General features: G+C 50.0%; 1 protein-coding gene across 3 annotated transcripts in view; it reads left to right on the plus strand.

Moving 5' to 3' along the window:
• The window catches only part of USH1C (USH1 protein network component harmonin), a gene marked incomplete at its 3' end in the record, with an annotated part of 52273 nt that overhangs the window by 17561 nt on the left and 6960 nt on the right, over positions 1-27752 (plus strand). For 2 of the 3 annotated variants that reach the window (XM_082341556.1, XM_082341557.1), the window contains exons 8-18: positions 34-128; positions 1611-1695; positions 2644-2703; positions 2865-2921; positions 3228-3370; positions 4431-4496; positions 4871-4995; positions 8108-8181; positions 26561-26602; positions 27173-27226; positions 27561-27660. In XM_082341556.1, the coding sequence (XP_082197682.1) occupies positions 34-128; positions 1611-1695; positions 2644-2703; positions 2865-2921; positions 3228-3370; positions 4431-4496; positions 4871-4995; positions 8108-8181; positions 26561-26602; positions 27173-27226; positions 27561-27660 (901 nt within the window). Of the gene's footprint in view, positions 1-33; positions 129-1610; positions 1696-2643; positions 2704-2864; positions 2922-3227; positions 3371-4430; positions 4497-4870; positions 4996-8107; positions 8182-9282; positions 9333-12320; positions 12474-13811; positions 13929-14490; positions 14974-18252; positions 18373-19391; positions 19443-26560; positions 26603-27172; positions 27227-27560; positions 27661-27752 lie in introns of all 3 variants that reach the window. The other variant, XM_082341558.1, reaches the window with a different exon arrangement.

Consider the following 27752-nt stretch of genomic DNA (forward strand, 5'->3'; position numbering starts at 1 on the left):
ACACCCTGTGACCTTATCTTCTCCCTCCCTCAGGGTGGGCGGACCAGTCTGGGCTCCCCCAGCAGTCAGGAAAACAAGGAGAAGAAGGTCTTCATCAGCCTGGTGGGCTCCCGGGGCCTTGGCTGCAGGTGGGTGGCAGGTATGCCCTGGGGCTCACTCATGGCCAGCAGACCCCAATAGGTCCCTCACACCACTCCCCTTTCTCACTGCTGCTTCTGAGGAGACTTTTGTCCACTAGTGATGACACTTCTTGGTGCTTGATTTCCCCTCTGAGCTTCACAACAGCCCTGTAGGGCCAGAGGGACAGCTCTAACAGGCCCATTTTACAGAGGAGGAAACTGAGGCCCAAAGGCAGAGCCGTGTTCCTTTGGTGGGCCCTCGAGTCATGCAAAAGGAGCCTGTCAAGCTGGTCATCTCTGTCACAGTTCCCTTGTCACTTATTACCTTGTGGCTTCCTTAGGAGGCAGCCAGGGAGTTGCAAACAGGCATTGGGTCTCATGGGGCATTCTTGTTAAGCACACACGTACTGCGGTTAGAGATCTAGGTTCCAGGCCCTACTGTGCCACCTATGAACTCTAGAACCTTGGACTAGTTACTTAACCACCCCGACGCTCAGTTTCTTTTATTTATTTATTTATTTGTTTGTTTGTTTGTTTTGGTTGCATCAGGTCTTAGTTGTGGCAGGTGGGCTCCTTAGTTGCAGCTCACCAGCTCCTTAGTTGCGGCACGTGGGCTCCTTAGTTGTGGCATGCGAATTCTTAGTTGCGGCATGCATGTGGGATCTAGTTCCCTGACCAGGGATCAAACCCGCGCTCCCTGCATTGGGAGCACAGAGTCTTAACCACTGTGCCACCAGGGAATTCCCTAAGTTATTCTTCTTATTTCCATTCCATCACATTTATTCAACACTTTTCTGACAAGCATAAGTGATAAAAAAAAAAGTCCCTCCTTTCTAAGACATTATAGCTTAATATAGAAGCCAACCACATAAATAGTTACAGTAGTGAGGGACTCTGTCATGGAGCTGCGTTCTGGGTCAGGCATGGCAAATAAGTTTTCTGTCCTGTGCTGTCTCTGATCAATTAGTGGTGGCTGCCCTGGAGTACTAGTTTGAAAAGAGCTTTAATGCTGTATCTAGGCGCAGGTGGGAAAGAGTGTTGTGATTGATTAGCGATATCTGCCACAGATCTGGGAGGGGAGATTAACAAACAGTACAAGTGCCATCCTTGCTGTAGGTGTTTTAGGAGCACTGGGAAGGGAGCAACCAGCTTAGTCAGGGGATAGAATAAGGAGTTTGGTTAAAACCTTGTAGAGGAGATAACATTTGAGTGTTGAGGAATGCATAGGAAAATGCTAGAAAGAGAGAAGAAACAGCATATGCAATATGTTGGATGAGAGGTTGGGTAGGAGGAATTAGAAGTAGCTTTCTGTGGTTATTGCCACAGGGAAATGAGGCTGGACAGGTAGACAGAGACTGAACAGGTAGATGACAGAGGGCTTGGGTACTGAGCTCATGCATGACCTGGACACACAGGCATAGGGTGCCGGTCATTAAAAATGAGCAAGCACTGAAGAGCAGAGGCTCACCTGATCTCCCGTCTCTCCCACAGCATTTCCAGCGGCCCCATCCAGAAACCCGGCATCTTCATCAGCCACGTGAAGCCTGGCTCCCTGTCTGCTGAGGTGGGGTTGGAGGTGAGTGACCCTGGGCCTGCCCCAGTGGGGCCCCTGTGGGGTGCAGGGTCAGACTGTGATCACACAGGGATGGAGCACGTGCTTTCCCACACAGCCCTCTCTCAACACTCACTGGCTGATGATTCCTACTAACCCCCAAAGGGAAGGCTTCACAGAGGGGGTGACATTTGAGCCTTTCTACAGCCCTTCTCCAGCTCTGAGAGCCTTTGGTCCTGAGCTTGGGAGGTAGTAATAATAATCAGAATTGACATTCATTGAGCGTTAACTGGATTGGACACTGTTCTAAGCCCTTTAAAATGTATGAGAACTCTGAAAATTAGGTACTATCGTTAGCCTCATTTTACAGATGAGGAAACTGAGAGCCAGAGAAAGATCTTTCCAAGATCATGTACCTAGTATGGCAGGGCTGGGATTCAAACCTAGGTGGTCTGATTCCAGAGCTAGAACTCTTAACCTCTTCTTTGGACAAGTTATTTCCTCTTTCTGTGCTTCAGTTTCCTATCCTGTAAAATGGGGGTACTAGCCTTCTTTCTGGGGTCATTGTGTAGATTAAATGTATTAATACATATGCTTAGAACTGTGTCTGGTACAAACTGAGGGATCGATTAATGTTAGCTATTATACTAATTATTATTATGACTACACACAGAATCTACTATATGAGAAGCTTAAAGGCTCCTATGTCTACAAACTGAGTTTTTAAAGCAAATGTCATAAATTCAGCCAAAGTAATGAACTTCTAAAGGTGTAATATTTGACAACTGATAAAAGAGATATGGGGTGGAGGAGCCCTGGGAGGACCCCACTGGAACTCTGCTCTTTCGGAAGAGTTGAGGTACAGCTACTTGAAGACCCAACGTCTGATGCTGGCCTCCAGGGGGAGCTCTTCCAACAGACTGAGTGTACAGATAATACAAACATGCCGATCCCTCTCCATTTCTCCACCAGACAGGGGACCAGATTGTCGAAGTCAATGGCATCGACTTCTCCAACCTGGACCACAAGGAGGTGAGATGTGGGTTTTTCACCTTCTGGCTGTGATCCTCTCTGCTGTCCTCGTCTCACCTACCTCCCCCTTGCCGCAGTGTCTGAAACCTTCTGTGCTCTCCAGAGGCCTCAACTACTCTGATCTGTCAGGTCTCAGCTGACTATCTGCCTGTCCCCAACAGGCCGTGAACGTGCTGAAGAGTAGCCGCAGCCTGACCATCTCCATCGTAGCTGGAGCGGTAAGTCCAGAACGAGCTGGTGGGGGCCCCATGACCCCTGACCTGCAGCCCAGCTGCTCAGACCCCTGATCTCTGCCACACACTCCTGGGAAAGGCCAAGGGCTCTCCTTCCCTGAAGCTCTGATAGCAGCTGGGGAGGATTTCTGCCCAGCCAGAAGCTTGGGTCAGACAGAGCAGGAGGCACAATGCCTGACATGGGGGGGCCACGGAGATGAGAAGGCAACCCAAATCTTGGCCCTCAAACTCTGGCAGTGGACTCCTAGGTTCCCAGGGGACTGAGCAAGCCGCCCATTTTCTCCCCATGAGGGCCGGGAGCTGTTCATGACAGACCGGGAGCGGCTGGCAGAGGTCCGGCAGCGCGAGCTGCAGCGACAGGAGCTTCTGATGCAGAAGCGGCTGGCGATGGAATCCAACAAGATCCTCCAGGAGCAGCAGGAGATGGAGCGGCAGTGAGTGTGGCCAGCCAGGATGCCCCTGCCCTGCCCCCCCAGACCACTGTACCATCCCACCCACCTTTCTTCCTGCCCACTGCATCCTGAGCTGACTTTATTCTCTCCCCCGAGGCCTGTCTTCAGACCAGATGGGCTCAGTGATGCTCAGTGGAAGCATCCCCTGCCTCCAGACCACGAGGCTCCTCCCTCCTTGCCAAGGAAAGCCCTTGATTGCCAAGACCCAGGAATATGGAAAATGAGGGTGCTACTAGCAATAACTAACATTTGTCAAGTACCAACCACGTGGCTGGCATTGTATTAGGGCCTTGTTTATGTTCCTCAACTGAATTCCCATAAGAGCCCTGGGAGATAGATAGTATTAACCCATTTTATAGGTGAGGAGACTGAGACTCAGAGAGGTTACACCACTTGTGTACAAAGTCAGACATGGCTAAGCTGTGGAATTCATACCCGGGCAGTTTGGCTGCCCCATCTATGGTAATAAGAACTACCCCCCCACCAACCCCAGAGTGGCTGGAATGATGACTGAGAGAATTTATAAGTCAAAAACTATTGTCAAAATCCCAATCCAGATACACTCTATGAGCATAATAAGAATTTGGGAAAGGAAAGTGGACAGGATCTTTCCATCTCTCGTATCACAGAATTTGCCTGAAGAACCACCCTGGGTGGTACCTCTGCCCATTACCCTGGCCTTGCTTAGCAGCCCCAGCTTTGCCCCTGGGGTCTGGGGCCCTCCTCTGGGAGGACCTCACTCAGTCAGTCACTTTATGCTGGTGTTTAGAGGTGGCTGCATGGGATGTGGCCTGCACTGAACTGCCTCCGGTCTCCTGCAGTGCAGAATCTCTGCTCAGCAGTGCCAGACGAAACCACACAAGAGCACAAGATCCAGACTTTTCTGGACCCTCTTTCCCAGCATCCAAATTTGGTCCAGGCATCCTTGGAAAGGAGCCTGGAAGAAATATTTAAAACTTTTCTCAAATCAGAGATTAGCTGCAAGGAAGAGTTAACTTCTCTTACATAGACTCCAACATGCCAACTTGCATTTGTGTTTCAGAAGGAAAAAGGAAATTGCCCAGAAGGCAGCAGAGGAAAATGAGAGATACCGGAAGGAGATGGAACAGTGAGTGCCTTGGCCCCATGTGTCTGCACACACATGTCTGTGCGTGGACGTGAGTGTACTCGCAGGAGTGCGGCCCCAGAGGCCACCTCCAGGCCCAGTTTACCTGGCCCTCTTGTCCCCTGGTGGACCGTCCTTTATTTGTAGTCATTCCATAATCCTAGTAAAACCCATCCTATTAGGGTAACTGGAACACAGTCTTGTAACTGCCAGGGTGGCATTCACACCTGATTTAGAATACAAGTACCAGGGACTCGTTTTCCTCACAGCTAGAACCACGTGGCTTCTCCCCAGGCTGGTTGGCATTCCCCAATAGGCAGAAGGCAGGCCTGTGAAGGTTCTGACTCCAGTCACAGGCGTGGGGGGTCTTATTTCAGGATCGTGGAGGAGGAAGAGAAGTTTAAGAAGCAGTGGGAAGAAGACTGGGGCTCAAAGGAACAGCTCCTGTCGCCTAAAACCATCACTGCCGAGGTGCACCCAGTACCCCTTCGCAAGCCAAAGTGTATGTATCATGTGCCGGGGGGGAGGGGGCTTCCTTCTGGGGCCTGGGGGTGTCTAGACAAAGATAGAGGTCTCCCTCCACTCACCACCACCTGCCCAGGTGAATAGGCCATGGCTCTGTCTTCATGGAGGGGCAACCAAGTGCCAGGTGCTGTCTGCCAGGGCATTGGGATGGGTGGGATCTGCCTGCCCTCCTTGTCCTGGGGGCCTGCTGCCAGGCTCTCCCCCATGACACAGACTCAGGCATGTGCCCTTGGACTTCTGAAGAGGGGCTGGAGAGCTGTGGCAAAAGCGAACTGCTGATGGGATTATCATCCTAGTATGTCAGGTGTTGTGTCCTCCTCTTGCCCGGTTCTGAATTGGGGCTGGGGTAAAACAGCAGCAAGAGAGAGGGGAAGGGGCTCACGTGAGAGAAGGACTCTGGTGGTCCAAGGCTGATGAGCAACTGTGGGAGGAGCTTACCGAAGTGCCCCTACCACCTGCATCCCTGACTGTGGACTGCAGTCACGCCACTCCGAGGATGGAGTCGGGGAGAGAACTGTGTGACCCTCCCAGGCACTGAACTGCGGCCAATCTTGGGCCTCAGCAACCTCTGCCCTTCCCATCTCCTTTCTTCCTCTGTCCTGCGTTCCCACGTCCACTTGCAGTCCAGACCCCCACCACCTGCTCCCCCGTCCACCTGCTCTCCACGCCAACTCCCAGGGTGTCATGTCTCTTCAAGGGGCAGCTCACACCACCAGGGCAGAGTGGGGGGCTCAGTCTCAGTGCTTCTTCAGTGGGGTGGTGGTGGGGAGCCAGGAGCCAGGCAGCTTGGGGGCCGTGGCAATCACAGGTCCAGGATGCCTGGTTGGGCCTTTACTCTGACTTTACAGCTGTTTCGATTTGTACTTGACACAAGGCAGATTCTACTCCAGCTGACTGTGCTCAGCCGACCTGGGACCCCTCCAGATATGAGGCAAATCTGCACCCAAGAACCAAGGTTCCCCGACTTCCCCTGTGCAGCAGCCATTTGGGATCCTGTGATGGGGTCTGGACAGCTTTGGCCCCAACTTTGAATCATACCCGAGCCCTAGAGGGACATCAACTTGCCAACCCAGGCCACTTGGGTCAACAAGAGGCGCAGGGCATCTGGATGGTTCCATGTCACCCCTCCCTGGTGCAGGGCAAGCATCTCCCAGCACATTTCTTGCTGGCACCGGGGCAGTGTCATCTCGGGTCCTCTCCCAAGGACAAAGCACTCTCTCATCAGCTGCCCCCATGACATTCGGTATGAGTTGAGGATGTGGCCAGAGCTAAATTCCCGGCGAATAATCTGTGCTTTAGACAGGTAGCTAATTTGCTCTTTGGAGTGAAATAGGAGCTTCCAAAGGAGAGAAATCGATTTTAATTGCTTCTCATGAAAGTAATCCTAGTCAATTTAGTACCTTCCTAGAAATTCGGTCTTGGCTTCAAAGCAAACACACCCTCTCAGGAACTGTAAAAAATAAAAACCCGTTCTCTAGCTATTTATTCAGTGCTTTTAGACCAAATCAAGCTTCTTGAATGAAAGGAGCAAAAACTTTCCCTTTGCTCGAGATATAAGTGTTTTCTAAGGGAACAGGAGGAAGCAAGTGATTGAGGACCAGGCTCTGCCGGCCTGAGCTGAGGCAGCCGGGCCACCTCCATCCATTTCCATTTGCATGGGCAGTTTAATTTTACTTTGGAGATTAGTCAGGAAGTGCAGGAAGGCCTCTGAGCCAGCTCAATTCCCACCTTTTCCCCGTTCCTGGGAGGCTGGAATGGTCTCTGCCCTTTAGGGCCGACAGGACCAGGCTGCAGCCAGCCCCTCCCTGACCACTCTTCAATTTGGGGGTCCAGTCAGCTGACAGGTTCTACCCGACTCAGGTGTCTGTGCCTGTGTGGAGTCAGCGTTTTTGAACAGACAGGAAAAGAGTGTGAAGCATCTCTTGCCTGGAAAATGAAGCCACTCATCCTAATGATCAGGATGGGACTGACTGCTCCTCTCCCCACCCACTTCCCAGGGGCTCCGCCTGCCTACCCATGACCGACCTAGCAGAACCCCAACATTGCACTGAGCCCTCAAAGCCAGGACGTACAGTCACAGAGGCCCCAGAATAGCTTTCCTTAGCAAAAGCAAAAGGGGGCAGAGGGGTAATTAAGGTTCCCAGAGCTGGAAGGAGGCTTGAAAGATAAGAAGTTTAAATAAGAGCTTTCCAGCCTTCTCATCAAGGACCCCATCTATTAGCCCCCAATCCCATTAGACCCCATGGTTTGGAAGTTGAGTTTTTTCCTACCACACTATTAAGTAATCATTTGTATTCACTGTTTTATTAAGTAGTCCCTCTTGTTAGCAAGAAAGCATCAGTGTTCCATTGCTGAGTAAATATAAACTGAGCCAAAAACAAAGGAACTTACGTATAGCCTTTTCATAGGTTAATAGGCCAGCTCTTCTAATTAATATTTTGAAATATTGATAAGCAGCTTGTAGAAGACTCAAACACTACTTTCCAGGGCCCCAGGGAGGCCAGAGTCCAGGTTAGAAATCACTGGAAAGGACAGTTTGCTATTCTCCACATTAGGTCAGAATTCATGTCTTTCTAAGCACACGTGTCCCTTTTACCCCTTGGGATCTCCTCATCTCCTCAGGATCCCAAACTTCCATCTGCTGCCCACACACACAGTTCTGACATCCCCTGGGGACCCAGAACTCCAAGGGTGATGAGAAGAAGCTAGGAGGATCTGTTTCCCATTGCAAGCCCTTGGCATCAAACGTGTATAATACTCCGATATTGCTGTCATCAGTACTGCACCTCCTGTTTCAACCAAACACCCTGCAAAATGGTTCTCATGCTGCTGTCAGATCAGAGGCCCCTGTTGTGAGCCCATTTTACAGATGGAGAAATGAGAACTACCAAGGTTGAAAGCACTGCAGGCACCATCCTAGAGCAAGAAACCTTTGCTCTGGGTTCCTGAGCCCTGTTCTTGCCCCTGACCTCCCAGCTCTCCCATGGAGTAAGCTGGTCACAGGCCCCCAGGCACCCCCAAGCACCTCTGGCCTCTTGATCTCCCAAGTCTTTCTTGGTTCACCAGCTTCCTCCTCTTTTCCCGGGTAGATGAGCTGGGAGTGGACCCCGAGTTTGACCCGGCAGATGACCTGGACGGAGGCACGGAAAAGCAGGGAGAGCAGGTTTGCGGCCCCCGCTTCGCTCCCTGGCCTTGCTGCTCTGTTTGCCCTGCCCGCCTCCTCCTGCCAGCCCTGCAGATACCCAGCTCTGAGGGGCCAATATGTGGTAGGGACTCCTGGAGTCCGGGAAGCTCCTCCAAGCCCCGGCTTGGTCCAAGCACTGCCTACAATACCTTAAGGACGAGACTCACGGCCAGGCTGCAATGTCAGCTGGAACTGCTGGCTCAAATATTTAATACTACCCACGCCTAAGTTCTTCCTCTGCTGCTCTGGCCTCTCCCCCAAGACTCCCTAGACCTCCCCAACATCCAGCAACTAAGAGGGTAGTGCCGGGTCTAGCAGGGGGCTTTCTAGATCCTGTTCCAGAGCTCAGGCTGGTCAAGGGTGGGTAATTAAGCCATCACTTCTGGCCAGGGAGCTTCAGCCTTGAGGTATTAGCCCATCCGTCATGCTGTTGCCTGGGGAAGGCAGGGGGCTGGTGATCTGGCCTGGGTGGGGATGTGCTTTTCTGTGGGCAGATCTCCTGCCCACTGCTGCCTGAGTGTCCTTCCCTGAGCTGACCCTGCCAGGGCATTCTCTTTCAACATTGAAAGCAGAGGACGTGGCCTGCTCTGTGAGACAAGACAGTTTTGTTCTGTCTGACAGTCGTTCTAGGCAGGTACCCAGGCTCCCTTTTGTTTCGGGTTGTTTCTTGGATGGAGGAACCTGACGCCAGTCAGGAGAGGCCTTGTTCAATGGGGCTTTGTGTTTGCAGACTGTGGCTGTGATGGGGAAAAGCTCATCCTTCTACAAGGGGCTTTCTCTTTGACTTTCTGGCACTGACTTCTGAAGCCAGTGTCCTGGGGGAGGCAGCTGACAGTGGCCCGGGGACTGGGAATCGGGCCCTTTCTCAGGTGGTCTTGGGCCTGCTTTACAATCCAGGTGAGGCCAGGTAAGTGGAGAGTCAGACAGAGGGTGCGGTTCTGCTGTTGAATTTGCTGAGGCTGCTCTTCATCTCACAAAGCCGCGAGTTCCTTGGGAACCCAACTCCTCCTGGCTGCTGCCCATGGGTGCTCTGGCTGAGCTGAACTGCATCTCATCGCTTTGTTCTCTGTGTTCTTATAGCCTTTGGATGGTTTTATCGCTACGATGGCAAATTCCCAACCATCCGGAAGGTAGGCCAGGACTGAGTGCTGTTTGCTGCTGAGTTTGCCTTTTGGTTTTGACCTTTTCCAAACATTGTTTCTTCTCCTGTCGCCTCTCAACAGTGTGACCGCCTGTTCACTGGGGGGGCTAACCCTGTCTGTGCCTCTTTGTCAGACTGATGTCAGATGGCAGGGCACTGTCACAGCGGCATCGTGGGGGAGGTATTCACGGGCTGAGACCTGCCCAGGTACCATCAGGCACTGCTGGGTCGGCACCAGCCCCACTGGGCACGGGACAGGGCAGAGCCATGGCAGGAAACTTCTGCTTGTTTCTCTGTCAAGTAGAACCAGAGGACAAGACCAGAAGCCAAGGTCAGACAGAGTGAAAAATCAAGTTGGATGCAGGTTATGAGACACGCACGTGTGCACACACACACACACAGGATTTTATTTGAAAAAATAATAAAAGGAGATGTACAGGTAAATTCTTTTCCAGGCACTAATAACTAGATAAATGTAAAAGAACTAGCGTCTCCTCCACACATACCTCCCATCAGAAATCATGTCACTTGAAAATCGCTGTTGGTGAAGAGAAAAGCTTATTTTCCTCTATTCTTTAGTCCAGTCATTCCAGAAATAGCTGGTATTTTGGTTTTCATTTCATTTCCAAAAGAGAGAAAAATTGCATCTAGGTAGAAGCAAGACCACATCCACCCCATCTGCCTCTCCTCTCAGTCTGGACCAGAAGGAATATTTGCCATGAATTTAACCGACAGCTAAAGGACAACAGAATCATGTCCCTCATGCTGGCTCTGAAAATCCATTGACATTTTTTCTAGAGTCATGTGAGGTGCTTTGTCTCCCAGTAGCTGGAATGAAGTCCCCAGGTAATACAAGTGGCCCTCTATGGCCGTGATCAGCAATGCACAAAATTCCCCTTATTTGAAAAGATAACTATTCAGTGTCTTCTTGAGCCGTCTGGGTCTCAAGGCGCCCAGGCCTGTGACCTCACAAAGTCTATTCCAGCGCCTGAAGGATTCATGTTTCTGACTGAATCCTTTCCCCAGGACTGCCTGAGTAAATCATGCAGACCAACCCTACTTGTAGGAGCCCGCCATCTGGCAGGGCAGGCAGATTCACACACAGCTAAGTAACATGTATGGAGAAGGCTAGTGTGCGATCAGTAGGCAATGCTATGGGGCAGCTTGCCTTTCTGCATCAGTAAGCAGGTGCTCTTTTCTTGGAGATGGGACAGAAACTGTCATATCTGCCTGCCCCACCCAGGAGCCCTAGCTCTAAAATCTTTAACACTGGTGGTTTTTTTTAAACCAGTAGAATGGCCATGCCTATTATGGTCCCTGTGAGAGGCCATGCCCTTAGTCTAGCAAGCTGCCATTGGGTAGAATGTTTCTGGCTCCTCTTGGGGAATTGTCTGAATTGATAATATGATAGTAGGGATTCATCTATCAACTGAGCTGAGAGTCTAGTGAACAGGATAGGAAGGAATCAAGCAGAACTCTGAAGTAGTGAAAACCATTTTCTCAAGTGGCTCACAGACTGCTCTGGGGGTGAGTCCCCATATCCTAGATGGGGGACCACCTCCAAAGCACCTGCACACAGAAGTGGGGGTAGTCTTTAGGAGGGGAGGCAGAATGACTCGGTCACATGTCCATAATGACCCATCATGCCCCTCCAGCTGTGGACAAAGTTGTGTGTCCATTGCTGGGAAACTCAATTCCTCCTTCCTGGCCTTGGACGCTGGGATGATTCAGGAATTCTGAGAGCAGGCCCCAGGAAGGCTTGTGGGTTTGGGGGTGAGCTCAGTGAACGTGCAGGCTTCCTCCTTCCCCAGAGTGTTGACTCTCTCTGCTGGCCCCTGTCCTCCATGCTGTGTGATGGGGTCTGACGCTCCCTCCTGCCATGCTCCATTGCCCCCAGCTCATCAGAGCACCGTGGGGAAACTCAGGTCTAAACTCTGGCACCACCACTTACTAGATGTTTGACGTCCAGCAAGGGACTTCGCCTCTCTGAACCTCGGCTCTTTCATCAGAGGGGGGATAATACCTACTTATGAGATAATCAACTTTTAATACCTTGGCACATAGGCAGTCCATAAATCTTAATTCTCTTCATTCCTTACTCCTTGGCTTCCCTGCAAGCCCATGGGAGAAGCAACCAGGAAAGCAGACGTTGTGGTCTAATTCAAACAGGAAAAAGAAGTCTGTTTGCCCTGCATCTCCTTCCCCAAGTCCTCTTCAACCCTGATGGCCAGTGAAGAGCAGTTAGGCCATCCTCCCTACCTTCTCCTGCCCACCATCTCCCAGTCCTGTAATTTCTGTCTAGTCCTCAGTTCAGGAGCCTAGTTCAGAGGGAACAGTGGATTTGGACTCTCCAGGATGAAGTGGTCTGGAGTTTAAGCATCAGGACAAAATCTGATGTCCCTGGCTCTGGGCTCCCAGGTCGGAGGCTGACACCCTTCTCCTCTAGCTCAGGACAGGGGATCTGTCCCAGATTTTCTCTAGAATCTACCAGGATGCACCTGTGGTGTCTGAACATCCAGTTGTTGGAGAAGGCATATGCCCAGATACTAAGTAAATACAATGCTTTTTAAAATACAGCACTTTGAAGCTCACGAAGCTCTTTCATAGATGTTATTTCATTGGCTCTGAATGGCAAACCTGTGGGGTAGGTATTTCCCCCATTTTGGAGATGAGATAAACCAGGCCCAGAGAGGTTAAGGAACTTAACCAAGGTCACACAGCTTGTTAGTGAACTAGTAAGCCAGTTCTTCTGGCTGGCACAGGGAAATGTGTCTCACTCTGTGATGGGTAGAAGCGTCCTGCCTGTCCTAAACCTTAAGTCCAATGCCCAGTGTGGTGGGGCAGAGCTAGGGGAGGGGCTCACCGTGGGGTGGTTGCCTGCTGTTGTCTGAAGACTGAATGCCCTGTTTGCTGTGCTGTGCCAGTGTCAACACTACCTTGTAACCCTTGTCATATAAACAATGCCACATCTGCTCAGAAAGGAAAGGATAAGAAGAAAGCCAAGTATGATAGCCTTCAGGAGTTGAGAAAGAATAAGAAGGAACTGGAATTTGAGCAAAAGCTTTACAAAGAGAAAGAGGAAATGCTAGAGAAGGAAAAGCAACTGAAGATCAACCGGCTGGCCCAGGAGGTATGTGTCCTGCTCCCAGGCCAGGTGAGCATCCCTGGGACAGTTCGGTTGGTCCCCACCACGCTCTCAGGGAACCAGATGGAGTTGCTCTTCCCAAATGCAGTCCAAGGATGGAGGGAGCCTGGCCCCCTCCCCAGGCTGGAGAGTGACATCTTCCTACCTACCCAGAGTCATCTGAGACTAGCCTCTGGCTTAGTGTATGTTTGGGATCGAGACGGGCCCCCTTGCTCAGGGGCTGGCCTCTCTGCCCAGATTGTAGGTCTCGGGTTAGCCTCTACACATGTGGCTAGAGATTTGAGTCTGTCCTCTACTCCCACCACCCCCAACCAGAGTATGAGCCCGAGGCTAGGCCGCTCCACCCTCCGTGTGGCTGTGAGGCTGCCCTCCCTGCTCAGGGTTTGAGTCGGAGGCTAACCCTCTGTTCAGCTGTAGATCTGAAGTTAGCCTTCTACCCACCTGTCATTAGATCTGGGTCAGTTTGACACCCCCCTCCCCAACCCAGGTTATGAATCCAAGACCCGTTTTCCCCAATCTGCCTTGTGTCTGAGGGTATGGGTCTGAAGCTAACCCCTTTAGGCGGGTGGGGTGTCTTGAGGTTATCCCCCAATTAATCAGGCTATGAGTTTGAGGCTGCTCCCATCAACATGAAATGTGTCTGAGGCTAGACCTCTTCAACCCAGGAATATATCTAAGGCTGTCCCCTTCAAGACATGTCAAAAGTAGTCTTCCAGCATAAGTAATTCCTATCTCCTAGGTAACTCCCTAGCTGTTGGAGAGATTCCTGGTTTCGCTTCTCTTTAATGCTTCCATGAATCAGAATGCCAAACTGATTAGATTACAAATCCAGAGAAGTCCTGAAAAATGTGAAGTGCGTTAGATCTCTCATTAGGAGCAAATTAGCTAAAAAATTAAAGATAAAATTGGGCTTGTGCTCCTGAGGACAAGGCGGCCTGGAGGGGGGATGAAAAAGAGTACAATTGAACTCTTGGAAGGTGCTGAGAGCCTATAAAAGGACCATACTTGGAGAATCATAAGAGACTCAGGGTTGGTGGGGATCCTGGGGGCCAGCTAATCCCACGCAATGCACGAGCCCCTTCTCGGATTTTGCCTGCACCTGCCGTTAGCTAGCCCAACACCCTAACACCCCCTCCCCCTTATTTCCACCTCCTCTGAGGCAGGTAGAACAAGCCCGGGGCTTTTTTTAGGTAATTGACACACCCAAGAGTACTCTGGGTTTTTTTAAGAAGTGCTTCTGTTCTACTGATTTGAGTGTGCCGCCCACATGTGACTCAAGTGTGCCCTCTGTCCTCTCCATTTTGCGCTGGCCTTGGGTCCCAGGTATCGGAGACAGAGCGGGAAGACCTTGAGGAATCGGAAAAGATTCAGTATTGGGTGGAAAGGCTCTGTCAGACGCGCCTTGAGCAGATTTCCTCTGCTGATACTGAGATTTCAGAGGTAACAGAGCGCTTCTTTCCACATAGACCCTCCTGCTGCCTTCAGGACCACCCGCCCTGGGGACAGCGGCAGGCAGGATGGCCACTGGCAAGCTTCACTGTGCAGGGCCGCTGACCAGCCCACTCCCCCTTCCTCTCTTGAGGAGGGGGGCATATCTGTATTTCTGGGATTATCTCCAGAGTGACCACTAAGTCCCAGCTCATCTGAGATGATCCCGGTTAGGCCTGTTGTCCTGGCATAATTACTCAGATGTCCTTTTCACTGTCAAGTGTGTTCCAGTTGAGATGACTATTGGTCATCTAATTGGTCATCTAATGGATTATATGGTCGCCTTCTTACCACCCACATAACTTGGGGCTCCTCCTGCATTTGGGCACTCCCTACTGGCCACCTCGTATGGGATCAGCTGGGCACCCAGGTGGCAGAGAAGTGACACCCCCGTGGTTCTGGTTTGAGGGTGGTGGGTCTTCAGCAGCAAGAGAAATAAGTAGATGAGCGTTATACTCGATGTATTGTGAAGTGGGGCACTAAGCAGTTACAGAACTTCCTTGCAACCCCCCAGATGACCACAGGGCCCCCGCCTCCCCTGCCTTCTGTGTCTCCCCTGGCCCCACCCCTGAGACGCTTCGCAGGTGGGCTGCACCTCCACACCACTGACCTGGATGACATCCCCTTGGACATGTTCTACTATCCCCCCAAGACTGCTTCTGCCTTGCCTGTGATGCCCCACCCTCCAGCCTCCAACGCACCCCCCAAGGTCCCCGCGCCCCCTGTCCTTCCCTCATCGGGCCGCCTGAGTGCCTCATCCTCACCCTGGGTGCAACGCACTCCACCCCCCATTCCCATCCCTCCCCCACCATCCATTCCTACCCAAGACCTCACTCCTACCCGCCCGCTGCCCTCGGCACTGGAAGAGGCACTAGGCAACCACCCCTTCCGCGCTGGGGAGACAGGCAATCCAGCAGAGGACTGGGAGGCAAAGAACCACAGTGGGAAGCCAGCCAACTCTCCCGTCCCTGAACGGAGCTTCCCACCCACCGCAAAGGTACTACCTCTGTTCTGCATGCTATGCTGGGAAGCAGGAAGAGTGGGCCGGGCTGCTGTTTCCCAAGTCCTCCTCTGTTCCTGTGAGTGGAGACGGGAAGAAGCATCGCCCCCACCCCATTTTCCAAGAACGAGCTCCCCAGACTGCATGTTGTGGATGTCCTGCATGTGTGTGGTTTCTGCTGATTTTGAAGTGCTGTATTGTATGGTGAATTGCCTGTGATACTTGGGATGAGCAACATTGTATCAGTGTTGATTGCTCTCTCTTTGCTCCGCTTCGCTAGTATGGGCTGGTAACATTCAATGTAGTATTTGCAAGGCTGTGTTAATGAAGAGCCAGAGCTCTATTTATATGACAGCCAGTTGTTTCTCGATGTTAGCTCAGAAAGCCTTGAATATGGGAAATGAATTCTCTGTTTAACAGGGGAAAAGGGGGGTGGGAAGCAGGGGAGCAGTATTAGGCTCTGTAAATGAGGTGATAACACTGTCCAGTTATTAGGACATTACTGTGCCATTTTCTATGGCACTAGCCAACTACGTTAGCTTGAAGCATAATGCCCATAAATTTCTGGCCAACTTCCAGCTACAGAAAAAATGAAAATGGATAGTTCCTAGAAAGCTCCAAATTTACTACTAAAAGATTAGGGATCTTTTTCTTGGATGTCAGCAGGGAGAACAGTGATCTTTCTCAAAAAGACATATTTCTCATTAATTGTTCTTAACCCAAAGGCTAAGAGGCGATCCCCAAGGAAGAGATGGAGCTTTGATCCTTTGGAGGGAAAAACAAAATATTTCTCTGCTCCAGTAGCTGTGAGGCTAAGACTCCAGTCAGAACTACAGCAGCTCATGTCAGCTAAGAGTGGGGGTTTGGGGGGAGGGTAGTCAGTAGTACCCGATCAGTTGTTTTTATTAACCTTTCCTGCATGGATTTGAGTTCCTGCATGAAGTGCAGAATAAGCATCTCAGAGCATTCAGGAGCGCTTGGGGGAAGGGATGTGGGAATGAAGAAAGTGCCAGATGCTGATGAGGCTGCAGCTGCCAGCAGGGCACTCTCAGAGGGACTCCCGGTGGGGTCCTGAGCCCTGAGCTCTGACAGAGAGAAGTCTGTCTGTTCCAAGGATGTCTTGCCCCAGAGCCCAGGCAGCGCATTTTGCAGGGGCTGAGGTAGCCTGGCAAAGAGGCCCACATCCTTCTTGTGAGTGGCCCCCACCAAGAGGGGCAGCAGCTTTCCCTCAACAAATTCGGCTCAGTAATCAATTGAGCACCTTCCTTGTGCTTCCGTGTGTGGGAATGGGGAGCTGTGCTTAAGCGGACACAGAGGCCATTGGCACACCTGTGCTCTCCAGGACTTTGCTGTCTGAAGGATTAGCAGCTGACCAGGCAGGATTCAGCTATAAAATTGGCACGGGCTAGGTGCTGTGGGACGGATTCATTCTAATGGGAAGTTGAAGGCACCTCTGTAGAGCCGAGCCTTGAGGGATGGTGATACGTGGAGGATGGGAGAAGGGCGTTGCAGGTGCAGGGGACATAACGATGACAAGAAGGAACTACCCAGGTTTGAATCCTGGCTCAGTCACTGGCTAGATGACTTTGGGCATGCGTTATTTCATCTATCTGAACCTAGGTATCCTTGTCCGTAAAATGGGAATACTGACGCCACCTACTTATTATGAGGATCAAATGAGTTAATACATGAATTCATTCTAAGTTAATACTTGGGAGAGTGGCAGGCACATAGGAGGTGCTCAATAGACATTACCTATGCTCAGTGACAGATCAGGGTACAAGACAATTTGGGTGAAGCTGCAAACTTGAGATCGGAGGTAAACTGCGACCTTTTGAGTCAGGGTCAAGATTCAGAAACAGGGTCCAACTTTCTTGGATTTCTCCAGGCATCACGAAGTTCCCACTGTTAGTTCCTGATCAGAGCAGCAAGAAAGTTAAAAGCTCTCCCCACACAAGGAGTCTCTGAAGAACTGGAACCTAAATCTCTTAAGTGACATCAAAGCCAGTGTTGTCCCTGATGCGGAGGCCAGGGGTCAGCTGTTTTGGTTAGCTTCATCCTGCTCGCGTCAGCACTTTGGTCCATGCACCGCTGACCCTGCCCAGCCTTCTCCTCCCTGCATGCTACTGGCGAGTGTCATCAGTGCTGCAGTAGGACGTGTGGACCATCACACATCTGCACAGTCAGCCCCGCCACCAGCAGGTCTCAGGTGGTGGAAACAAACACCTGTGTCAGGTCGGCACCTGTGCCTGCCACACAGGCACCTGCCAGGGGAAGGTTTTCAGAGCCACGTGTACTCCCAGGCACTGCCCCATGCACCCACCATAATACTGAGTCATTCGTTTACTCATGTATCATGTTTAGTGAGCACCTACTATATGCCAGACACCGTGCTGGGCACCAGAGAACCACCACAAAATAGGCAGCCCACTCCCTGTCTGAGACTGTCTGGTGGGAGGACAGACAAGTAAGCAGGAAACTCCCACACTACCAGGGCAGATGAGGGAAACACAGGTGCTGTGTTGAGGGGAAGGGGTGGAGAGGAAAAGCTCAAGGAATGGTCCCCAAAGGTGGTGATACCCAAGCTAACACCTGGGCAGGTAAAAAACCCTCAAGGCAAGAAAACTGGGCATTTTGGAGGCTCAAGTTAGGCAGTGTGAGAAGGGCGAGGAGTGAGGGATGAGGCTGCCAAGGAAGGTAGAGAAGCTCATGGGGGTCGAGCCAAGGAGTTTAGTAGTCAGTGGGGACCCATGAAGGGTTTGGGGCAGGGCTGTGACCCGATTTGTCTTGCCCAAGATGATCAAGTGGGTTAGAGCAAAGCAGACGTGCTGCATCAGCTCTCCTGGATGCCGCGCTTACTGGTCCTCCCTCCCAAACCCCCACCCCTGTGCCCACCCACCAGGAACAGCAGGTGCTGCATGCGCAGTCCGGGAACTGCAACGGTCTCCTCTGGGAGAGAGGAAGCTGGATGGCACCCGTGGCCACTGAGAGAGAGCCTTGAAAGTATCCTCTGACTGACAGTGCCCGCTGGTGCCCCCATAGCAGGCTCTGGCTCAAGTCCCTGATTCCTCAGAACCACCCAATAGTTTCTGTGACCTCAGGACACACTGTGGCCAGTGGACTTCTTGTCCCTGTCCCTAGGACATCCGGCAGGGTGAACGGACCAGGCTGGCTCAGTGCATGGTGTGAATTTGCCTGTGTGTCAAAGTGCCGTGGTTGGCCTGGGCCTCCCGGGCCATGACCTCACATGGGTCTCTCTTTAAACTAACCCCGTAGACATTTTGCCCAAGCCCACAGCCTCCACGAGGCCCTGGCGTGTCCACCATCTCCAAACCTGTCATGGTCCACCAGGAGTCCAACTTCATCTACAGGCCAGCTGTGAAATCCGAGGTCCTGGTAAGCCCCTTGGGTCCCCTCCAGGGCATCTCCGGAGGAGCAGACATGGACTGTCTCCCCTAGCTGCTACTGCCTCTAGAGCGAGGTGGGAAAAAACTCACATCAGATGCCATCTTGTCACCTTCTCATTAGCCAAGAGGTGAATCCACATAGGTATAGGTGGATGTTGCCACAGCCAGAGAAATGCCTGTTTCTCACTTGACCAAACAGCTTAGAGCGCCATCTAGAAGTAATAATATGGTTCCTATTGTTAGCCCTGTTTAACACTTGAGGAAACTGAGCTTAGAGAGGTTAAGTAGGTTGTCCAAGGCAGAGCCAGGACTGACAATTTACTCCAGTCTTTCAGACTCCAAAGCCCAAACTCCTACGTACTTGCCATTTTGCCAAAACCTGCAGTGATTCCAGTTGCCCTGGCCTGCGCCCCTAAGGCCTGTCGAGGATCACCCTCAGATGCGGAACTGGCCAAAGCAGATCCATTCCCTTCTCCACTTCCTGTCTCACTCCTCACTGCGGCTGGGAATGTGGGGTGTGGCCCTGGGGGGGGGGGAGGGTCTGCCCACCCCCAGTCACCCACGCCTGAGCAAGCTGGGACTCAGGTGCACCCCCTGCAAGGGTGCTGGCCCCTGACAGGCCTCCCACCCACAGCGGGAGGAGTCATGCCACAGTTCATATTCCCCTTTCAAGGAAACCCTATCCAAATGTTAGGGTGGAGTAGCTCAGATACTTATTTTGAGCTTTAGCTCTCCAAAAAGCAAAGTTCACGCTCCTGTGACAGCCTGCTGATGTCTCCGCATTGTGTTTTCAGGCTGATGACAAGGGGTGGTGTCTTCTTGACTAGGACTAGGTAGCTGCTGCATCTGGGGGCGTTGAGGGGCCCCTCACATAAATCAGGCTGCGTCTGCCTGGGGAGGGATGTTGGCCAAGTAACCCCAGGCTGGCAGGCCCAGGGCTTGGCACCAGGGGGCAGACGAAACCTGTTGGTAACATCCAGCGTGGAACTTTTTTTTTTTTTCTGGCAGCCACAGGAGATGTTGAAGAGGATGGTGGTTTATCAGACAGCGTTCCGACAAGTAAAATGATACCCGTAGTGTGTCTGTGGTCTTCCCCACCACCCTCTGCCCCTCCCACTCTGACCTCTCTGGGAGTGCCTGTCAGCTTGGAGGTGGCCCCAAGCGCCATCTTCCAGGAGCCTCAGGCCCAAAACTGTGTCCTGTTACCTGTGGCCAGGGGTTTGGGGGGTGTGTGTGTGCGTATGTGTGTGTGTCTCATATCAAGTGGGGATCCTGGGCTTGTGAGACCCCATGGCCAACCTGAGAAAGCAGCAGTGTCCCTGGGGGCTGGCTTCTTTTGCTGCTATTTGTTCATAGAGGAGCAGCAGAGGGACCCCTCAGAGGGTCACAGAGGCCAAGATAGGTTCTTGCTGCAGCTCTAGAGAGAAAAAGGGGCTGCCTGAGGTGTTTCCCGGCCCCCTCCCATGTCTTGCCTCCTCAAGGCAGATCACAGCTTCACCAAACCCCACTTGGCCCCAAACCACCATCAGGGAGGAAGTGGTGGCCCAGGTCCTCCATCTGCAGGGGGCGCTCCTGTGCACAGGGCCCCACAGAAGTCCTTGCTGGTCCATGATTGGATTCAGGCAGGCAGCCACTTATCCTCCCACCTCCTGCGGCTTACATCCTCAGAGCCAGCCATTGGATTGGCTGTCTCATTGCTGATGAAAGAGACCCCAAGATGGAGATCTTGCAGCCAACATCCTCACCAATAACCGAATATCTGACTACAGGCTGATTTGACTGCAGGCAGGGAACAAAGGGGAGGTGTCAGCTGTACAGTGAGATGGGGGGGTCTGCAAAGGAAACTGCCCCCAACGCAGGACTGAGCAGTGACAGGTGACAGCTGACACTTAGCTGTGATGTGCTAAACACTGTTTCTTTTTTTTTTTTAAGTGTTTCTTTTATTTTTGAATCTAAAATCTCAAACTAATTTTTAAATTTTATTTGCTTTTTTTTAATTTTTAAATTTTATTTTATTTGTTTTTTTATACAGCAGGTTCTTATTAGTCATCAATTTTATACACATCAGTGTATACATGTCAATCCCAATCACCCAATTCAGCACACCACCATCCCCACCCCACCGTGGCTTTCCCCCCTTGGTGTCCATACATTTGTTCTCTACATCTGTGTCTCAACTTCTGCACTGCAAACCGGTTCATCTGTACCATTTTTCTAGGTTCCACATACATGTGTTAGTATATGATATTTGTTTTTCTTTTTCTGACTTACTGCACTCTGTATGACAGTCTCTAGATCCATCCACATCTCAACAATGACTTAATTTCGTTCCTTTTTATGGCTGAGTAATATTCCATTGTATATATGTACCCCAACTTCTTTATCCATTCGTCTGTCGATGGGCATTTAGATTGCTTCTGTGACCTGGCTATTGTAAATAGTGCTGCAATGAACATTGGGGTGCATGTGTCTTTCTGAATTATGGTTTTCTCTGGGTATATGCCCAGTAGTGGGATTGCTGGATCATATGGTAATTCTATTTTTAGTTTTTTAAGGAACCTCCATACTGTTCTCCATAGTGGCTGTATCAATTTACATTCCCACCAACAGTGCAAAAGGGTTCCCTTTTCTCCACACACTCTCCAGCATTTGTTGTTTGTAGATTTTCTGATGATGCCCATTCTAACTGGTGTGAGGTGATACCTCATTGTAGTTTTGATTTGCATTTCTCTAATAATTAGTGATGTTGAGCAGCTTTTCATGTGCTTCCTGGCCATCTGTATGTCTTCTTTGGAGAAATGTCTATTTAGGTCTTCTGCCCATTTTTGGACTGGGTTGTTTGTTTCTTTAATATTGAGCTGCATGAGCTGTTTATATATTTTGGAGATTAATCCTTTGTCCGTTGATTCACTTGCAAATATTTTCTCCCATTCTGAGGGTTGTCTTTTCGTCTTGTTTATGGTTTCCTTTGCTGTGCAAAAGCTTTGAAGTTTCATTAGGTCCCATTTGTTTATTTTTGTTCTTATTTCCATTACTCTAGGAGGTGGATCAAAAAAGATCTTGCTGTGATTTATGTCAAAGAGTGTTCTTCCGATGTTTTCCTCTAAGGGTTTTATAGTGTCTGGTCTTACATTTAGGTCTCGAATCCATTTGGAGTTTATTTTTGTGTATGGTGTTAGGGAGTGTTCTAACTTCATTCTTTTACATGTAGCTGTCCAGTTTTCCCAGCACCACTTATTGAAGAGACTGTCTTTTCTCCATTGTATATCCTTGCCTCCTTTGTCATAGATTAGTTGACCATAGGTGCGTGGGTTTATCTCTGGGCTTTCTATCTTGTTCCATTGATCTATGTTTCTGTTTTTGTGCCAGTACCATGTTGTCTTGATTACTGTAGCTTTGTACTACAGTCTGAAGTCAGGGAGTCTGATTCCTCCAGCTCCGTTTTTTTCCCTCAAGACTACTTTGGCTATTTGGGGTCTTTTGTGTCTCCACACAAATTTTAAGATTTTTTGTTCTAGTTCTGTAAAAAATGCCATTGGTAATTTGATAGGGATTGCATTGAATCTGTAGATTGCTTTAGGTAGTATAGTCATTTTCACAATATTGATTCTTCCAATCCAAGAACATGGTATATCTCTCCATCTGCTGGTATCATCTTTAATTTCTTTCATCAGTGTCTTATAGTTTTCTGCATACAGGTCTTTTGTCTCCCTAAGTAGGTTTATTCCTAGGTATTTTATTCTTTTTGTTGCAATGGTAAATGGGAGTGTTTCCTTAATTTCTCTTTTTTCATCATTAGTGTATAGGAATGCAAGAGATTTCTGTGCATTAATTTTGTATCCTGCAACTTTACCAAATTCATTGATTAGCTCTAGTAGTTTTCTGGTAGCATTTTTAGGATTCTCTCTGTATAGTATCATGTCATCTGCAAACAGTGACAGTTTTACTTCTTCTTTTCCAATTTGTATTCCTTTTATTTCTTTTTCTTCTCTGATTGCCGTGGCTAGGACTTCCAAAACTATGTTGAATAATAGTGGTGAGAGTGGACCTCCCTGTCTTGTTCCTGCTCTTAGAGGAAATGCTTTCAGTTTTTCACCATTGAGAATGATGTTTGCTGTGGGTTTGTCATTTATGGCCTTTATTATGTTGAGGTAGGTTCCCTCTATGCCCACTTTCTGGGTTTTTATCATAAATGCCTGTTGAATTTTGTCAAAAGCTTTTTCTGCATCTATTGAGATGATCATATGGTTTTTATTCTTCAATTTGTCAATATGGTGTATCACATTGATTGATTTGTGTATATTGAAGAATCCTTGCATCCCTGGGATAAATCCCACTTGATCATGGTGTATGATCCTTTTAATGTGTTGTTGGATTCTGTTTGCTAGTATTTTGTTGAGGATTTTTGCATCTATATTCATCAGCGATATTGGTCTGTAATTTTCTTTTTTTGTAGTATCTTTGTCTGGTTTTGGTATCAGGGTGATGGTGGCCTCATAGAATGAGTTTGGGAGTGTTCTTTCCTCTGCAGTTTTTTGGAAGAGTTTGAGAAGGATGGGTGTCAGCTCTTCTCTAAATGTTTGATAGAATTCACCTGTGAAGCCATCTGGTCCTGGACTTTTGTTTGTTGGAAGATTTTTATTCACAGTTTCAATTTCATTACTTGTGATTGGTCTGTTCATATTTTCTATTTCTTCCTGGTTCAGTCCTGGAAGGTTATACCTTTCTAAGAATTTGTCCATTTCTTCCAGGTTGTCCATTCTGTTGGCATAGAGTTGCTTGTAGTAGTCTCTTAGGATGCTTTGTATTTCTGCGGTGTCTGTTGTAACTTCTCCTTTTTCATTTCTAATTTTATTGATTTGAGTCCTCTCCCTCTTTTTCGTGATGAGTCTGGCTAATGGTTTATCAATTTTGTTTATCTTCTCAAAGAACCAGCTTTTAGTTTTATTCATCTTTGCTATTGTTTTCTTCGTTTCTATTTCATTTATTTCTGCTCTGATCTTGATGATTTCTTTCCTTCTGCTAACTTTGGGTTTTGTTTGTTCTTCTTTCTCTAGTTCCTTTAGGTGTAAGGTTAGATTGTTTATTTGAGATTTTTCTTGTTTCTTGAGGTAGGCTTGTATAGCTATAAACTTCCCTCTTAGAACTGCTTTTGCTGCATCCCATAGGTTTTGGATCGTCGTGTTTTCATTGTCATTTGTCTCTAGGTATTTTTTGATTTCCTCTTTGATTTCTTCAGTGATCTCTTGGTTATTTAGTAACGTACTGTTTAGCCTCCATGTGTTTGTGTTTTTTACGTTTTTTTCCCTGTAATTCATTTCTAATCTAAGAGCATTGTGGCCAGAAAAGATGCTTGATATGATTTCAATTTTCTTAAATTTACTGAGGCTTGATTTGTGACCCAAGATGTGATCAATCCTGGAGAATGTTCCATACGCAGTTGAGAAGAAAGTGTAATCTGCTGTTTTTGGATGGAATGTCCTATAAATATCAATTAAATTTATCTGGTCTGTTGTGTCATTTAAAGCTTCTGTTTCCTTATTTATTTTCATTTTGGATGATCTGTCCATTGGCGTAAGTAAGGTGTTAAAGTCCCCCACTATTATTGTGTTACTGTCGATTTCCTCTTTTATAGCTGTTAGCAGTTGCCTTATGTATTGAGGTGCTCCTATGTTGGGTGCATATATATTTATAATTGTTGTATCTTCTTCTTGGATTGATCCCTTGATCATTATGTAGTGTCCTTCCTTGTCTCTTGTAACATTCTTTATTTTAAAGTCTATTTTATCTGATATGAGTATTGCTACTCCAGCTTTCTTTTGATTTCCATTTGCATGGAATATCTTTTTCCATCCCCTCACTTTCAGTCTGTATGTGTCCCTAGGTCTGTAGTGGGTCTCTTGTAGACAGCATATATATGGGTCTTGTTTTTGTATCCACTCGGCAAGCCTGTGTCTTTTGGTTGGAGCATTTAATCCATTCACGTTAAGGTAATTATCGATATGTATGTTCCTATGACCATTTTCTTAATTGTTTTGGGTTAGTTTTTGTAGGTCCTTTTCTTCTCTTGTGTTTCCCACTTAGAGAAGTTCCTTTAGCATTTGTTGTAGAGCTGGTTTGGTGGTGCTGAATTCTCTTAGCTTTTGCTTGTCTGTAAAGCTTTTGATTTCTCCATCGAATCTGAATGAGATCCTTGCCAGGTAGAGTAATCTTGGTTGTAGGTTCTTCCCTTTCATCGCTTTAAGTATATCATGCCACTCCCTTCTGGACAAGCACTGTTTCTAAATACTTTACATACTTTAACTCTTTTAATCTTTACCAGAACCTAGGAGGTAAGTGCTTTTATCACCCCCATTTTATAGATGAGAAACCAATGCAGAGAGATTACGAATCATGCCCTTGATGGCACAGCTAGTGTCAGACCCTGGATTTGAATTTGACCCAGGAGGTCAGGCTCCATAGTTGGGCTCCTAAATCCTATGCCATCCTGCCTCTCAGGATGAAATAGACATTTAAGGGTTTTGTTATTCAAGGCACAAATAGGTCTCGAAGAGAGAGAGGTAGGAAGGTGAGGAATCCAAGGGCCCAGACTGGGAGTCAGACCTTCACCTCACTGCCCGCTGACGGGGTGACTTGAGCATGAATGTCACCTCTCTGGGTCCCAGTGTCTCCATCTGTTGGACGAAGGGCTGGACTCCCTCTTCAAGGGCCGACCCGCGATAGTGACTTATAGGTCTCTAATCTAAATTCACATAAGACACAAGTCCTTGCCATCCGGCCTGTCGCTGAGAGCAGATTCTCAGAGGGAAGGAGAAAGGGAGGCCCATAGCCAGCCCTGCTCACTTTTCCAGAAGAGACAGCCAGGGGTAGGCAGGGTTCTCTCCGTGAGAGAATTGACTCCACATCCTGCTTAATGACTCCCCTTGCCCGTGGATTTGCTGTATCCCTTCCTCTGTCTGCTGCCCTGACACCCACACACCGACCTGGGGGTGGCCTCAGAGCTGGGCCAGGCTGGAGACCCCCAGGCTTTTCGGGGTTGAGCCTGGGAGATGAAGGCAAGTGAGGAGGCAGGGCAGGCAGATGCCCAGGGATCCGTCTGCTGATATCTGGCCCCTGTCTTGAGCCCAGAGCTTGGTTGCTGCATGCTGGGCATAGAGGAGGATGTGACCTCCCCGTGATGCCAACCACAGGCCCCAGGGGACACTTGGTGTGGCCCAGGTGACTGTATGCTGGGGGGTGACTCCACTCAGTCCAGCAAGGCTGCATGGGCACCTGTCACAGGGCTTCTCCTTTGCTTCCACCTTCCTGTGGGGACTAACTGAGGCTTTGCTGCCCTCGGGCTTAGCATGCCTGGCCCCTCAATCCATTGACCCCGGGCTCCTGCTCTCTGTGTGTGACTCCTGGGAAGACAGTGCTTTTCCGACTCTGCTCTCCCTTCTCCCTTCTCACCACCTCGCTTGGTGAGAAGGGCATATTTTGGGGGATATTGTTCCCACAGCTCCCACCAAGCCAGGTCCCCGGAGCTGAGCGTCCCCCTCCTCCCCTGGCTAGGTTCTGGGGGAAGCCTTACCGTCTAGATAAGCATTACGTTAAGAACAGTGCAGGCGCTGGACAAGCACAGACAGCCCTCCTTTTCCTCTGATGCCTGATGTCCCTTCCCCACGCCCATCATGTTGTGACTGGTTTCCCCAGGGAGCCTCTTGAGCAGTATTGTCCTTCTTTGGGGTCAGAGCACTGGGTGGAGAAAAGCTGGGCTTCATCCCCAGAGCCTGGACCTGGCCTCAGGTGGGCACTTGGAGGAACTGAGAAAGAGCCTAAAAGACCTGAAACTGTGGGCAATGAGACCTTCAGCAAGGCTGCCCAGACCACCTAGATGTCAGCAGGTGCCCCTGCCAGCCACAGATGCCCACCCCTGTGGAACAGTGCAGGGTCCAGGGCCAGGGTCCTTCAAATGCTTCCCGTAGCTTCCCGCTTCTCCCAGGCAGGGGTGCTCTGGCTGTCAGGTCTGCCAGCCTCCTCCCCGAATCCCCCATGCAGTCCACAACTGGCCCCTCACCCCGCCACTCTCTCCCCTACCTCCTAGCCATTCACCGTCTTCCTCCGCCCTAAGCTTCTTTCCTGCAGTGACTCTCAAGGGCCTCTGCTCTGAAGCCTTAACACCCTCCCTTTGCTTCCAGGATTTCCGGAAATACGAGGAAGGCTTTGACCCCTACTCCATGGTGAGAGATAACTCTCCTCCCCTGGGGAGTAACCCCAGGGGTGGGGGTTGGGGGATTACGGTGTGTTTGGTGCTGGTGCATTGTGGGCTCTGAGGGCCCTGGGGATGAGGCAGGGCGTGTGAACAGCCCCAAGGAGGCCCCAGCTGCCCTTCCCTGTGTGGGCTCCTTTCAAACAGCATTCCATTGTGAACTTGTGTGTGTGTGTATGTATGTATGTGTGTGTGTGTGTGTGTGTGTGTGTGTGTGTGTGTGGTTTACAACAACAGTTACACTTGCTGAGCACTAACTACGTACCAGACACTGTGCTGTGTGTTTACAAGGCATGCTCTCGCCCAGTCCTCACAATAATCCCAGGGAAAAACGATCTCTGTGTGTGCGTGTCCATGGGGCCCCCATGGGGCCTGGGACCTCCAGCTGAAGACTGATGGGGATGAGGCTGTGTAAGGTCCCCTTGACCATGTGTTCTGTGGGGCCCAATGTCCCACAGGTGCCTGGCTTTCCCTCCCACCCCTGCCCCCACCTGCATCCTTCAGGCAGGCATCCTTCATCCCCACTGTCTTTTCCCTCTAGTTCACCCCGGAGCAGATCGTAGGAAAGGATGTCCGGCTCCTGCGCATTAAGAAGGTACCCGGGCACATGGAGGTCAGGCGGGGACCACGCTTCTTTGTCCCTGCCCCCTCCCATCTTAGTCCCTTGTTTCTCCTACTCTCAAGGTGACTCCTGGGGGACCCCTCAGATCCCCACTCTCCTCTTTCCCCTTGGGAACACCCCTTCCTATTGCAGGACCACACCCCCAGGCCCCACTTGGCATCCATGCCCCATTTTCTCCCTGACGGCACTGCCATTGCCCCATGGCTTCTCCCGCCCTGTCTGTGGCCCCGACAAGAGGCTCCTGGGTGCCCAGGTGCCCACAACCTGTTGTCTCCTTGGCTCCAGAGGCCTGTTTTCTTCTCACCAGGAGGGAGCCTTAGACCTGGCCCTGGAAGGCGGAGTGGACTCCCCGATCGGGAAGGTGGTCATCTCGGCTGTTTATGAGGGCGGAGCCGCTGAGCGGCACGGTGAGTGGGGACCAGCCATGCCCCGGTTTGGGGATGGTGTGATGGTTATACAGGATCCTCCAGGAAAGCAAAAAGCAGCCTTCTGGGAGTGG

The sequence above is a fragment of the Balaenoptera borealis genome (genome assembly GCF_965194805.1).
Source record: "Balaenoptera borealis genome assembly, chromosome: 11".
In the NCBI taxonomy this organism is placed as follows: Eukaryota; Metazoa; Chordata; class Mammalia; order Artiodactyla; family Balaenopteridae; genus Balaenoptera; species Balaenoptera borealis.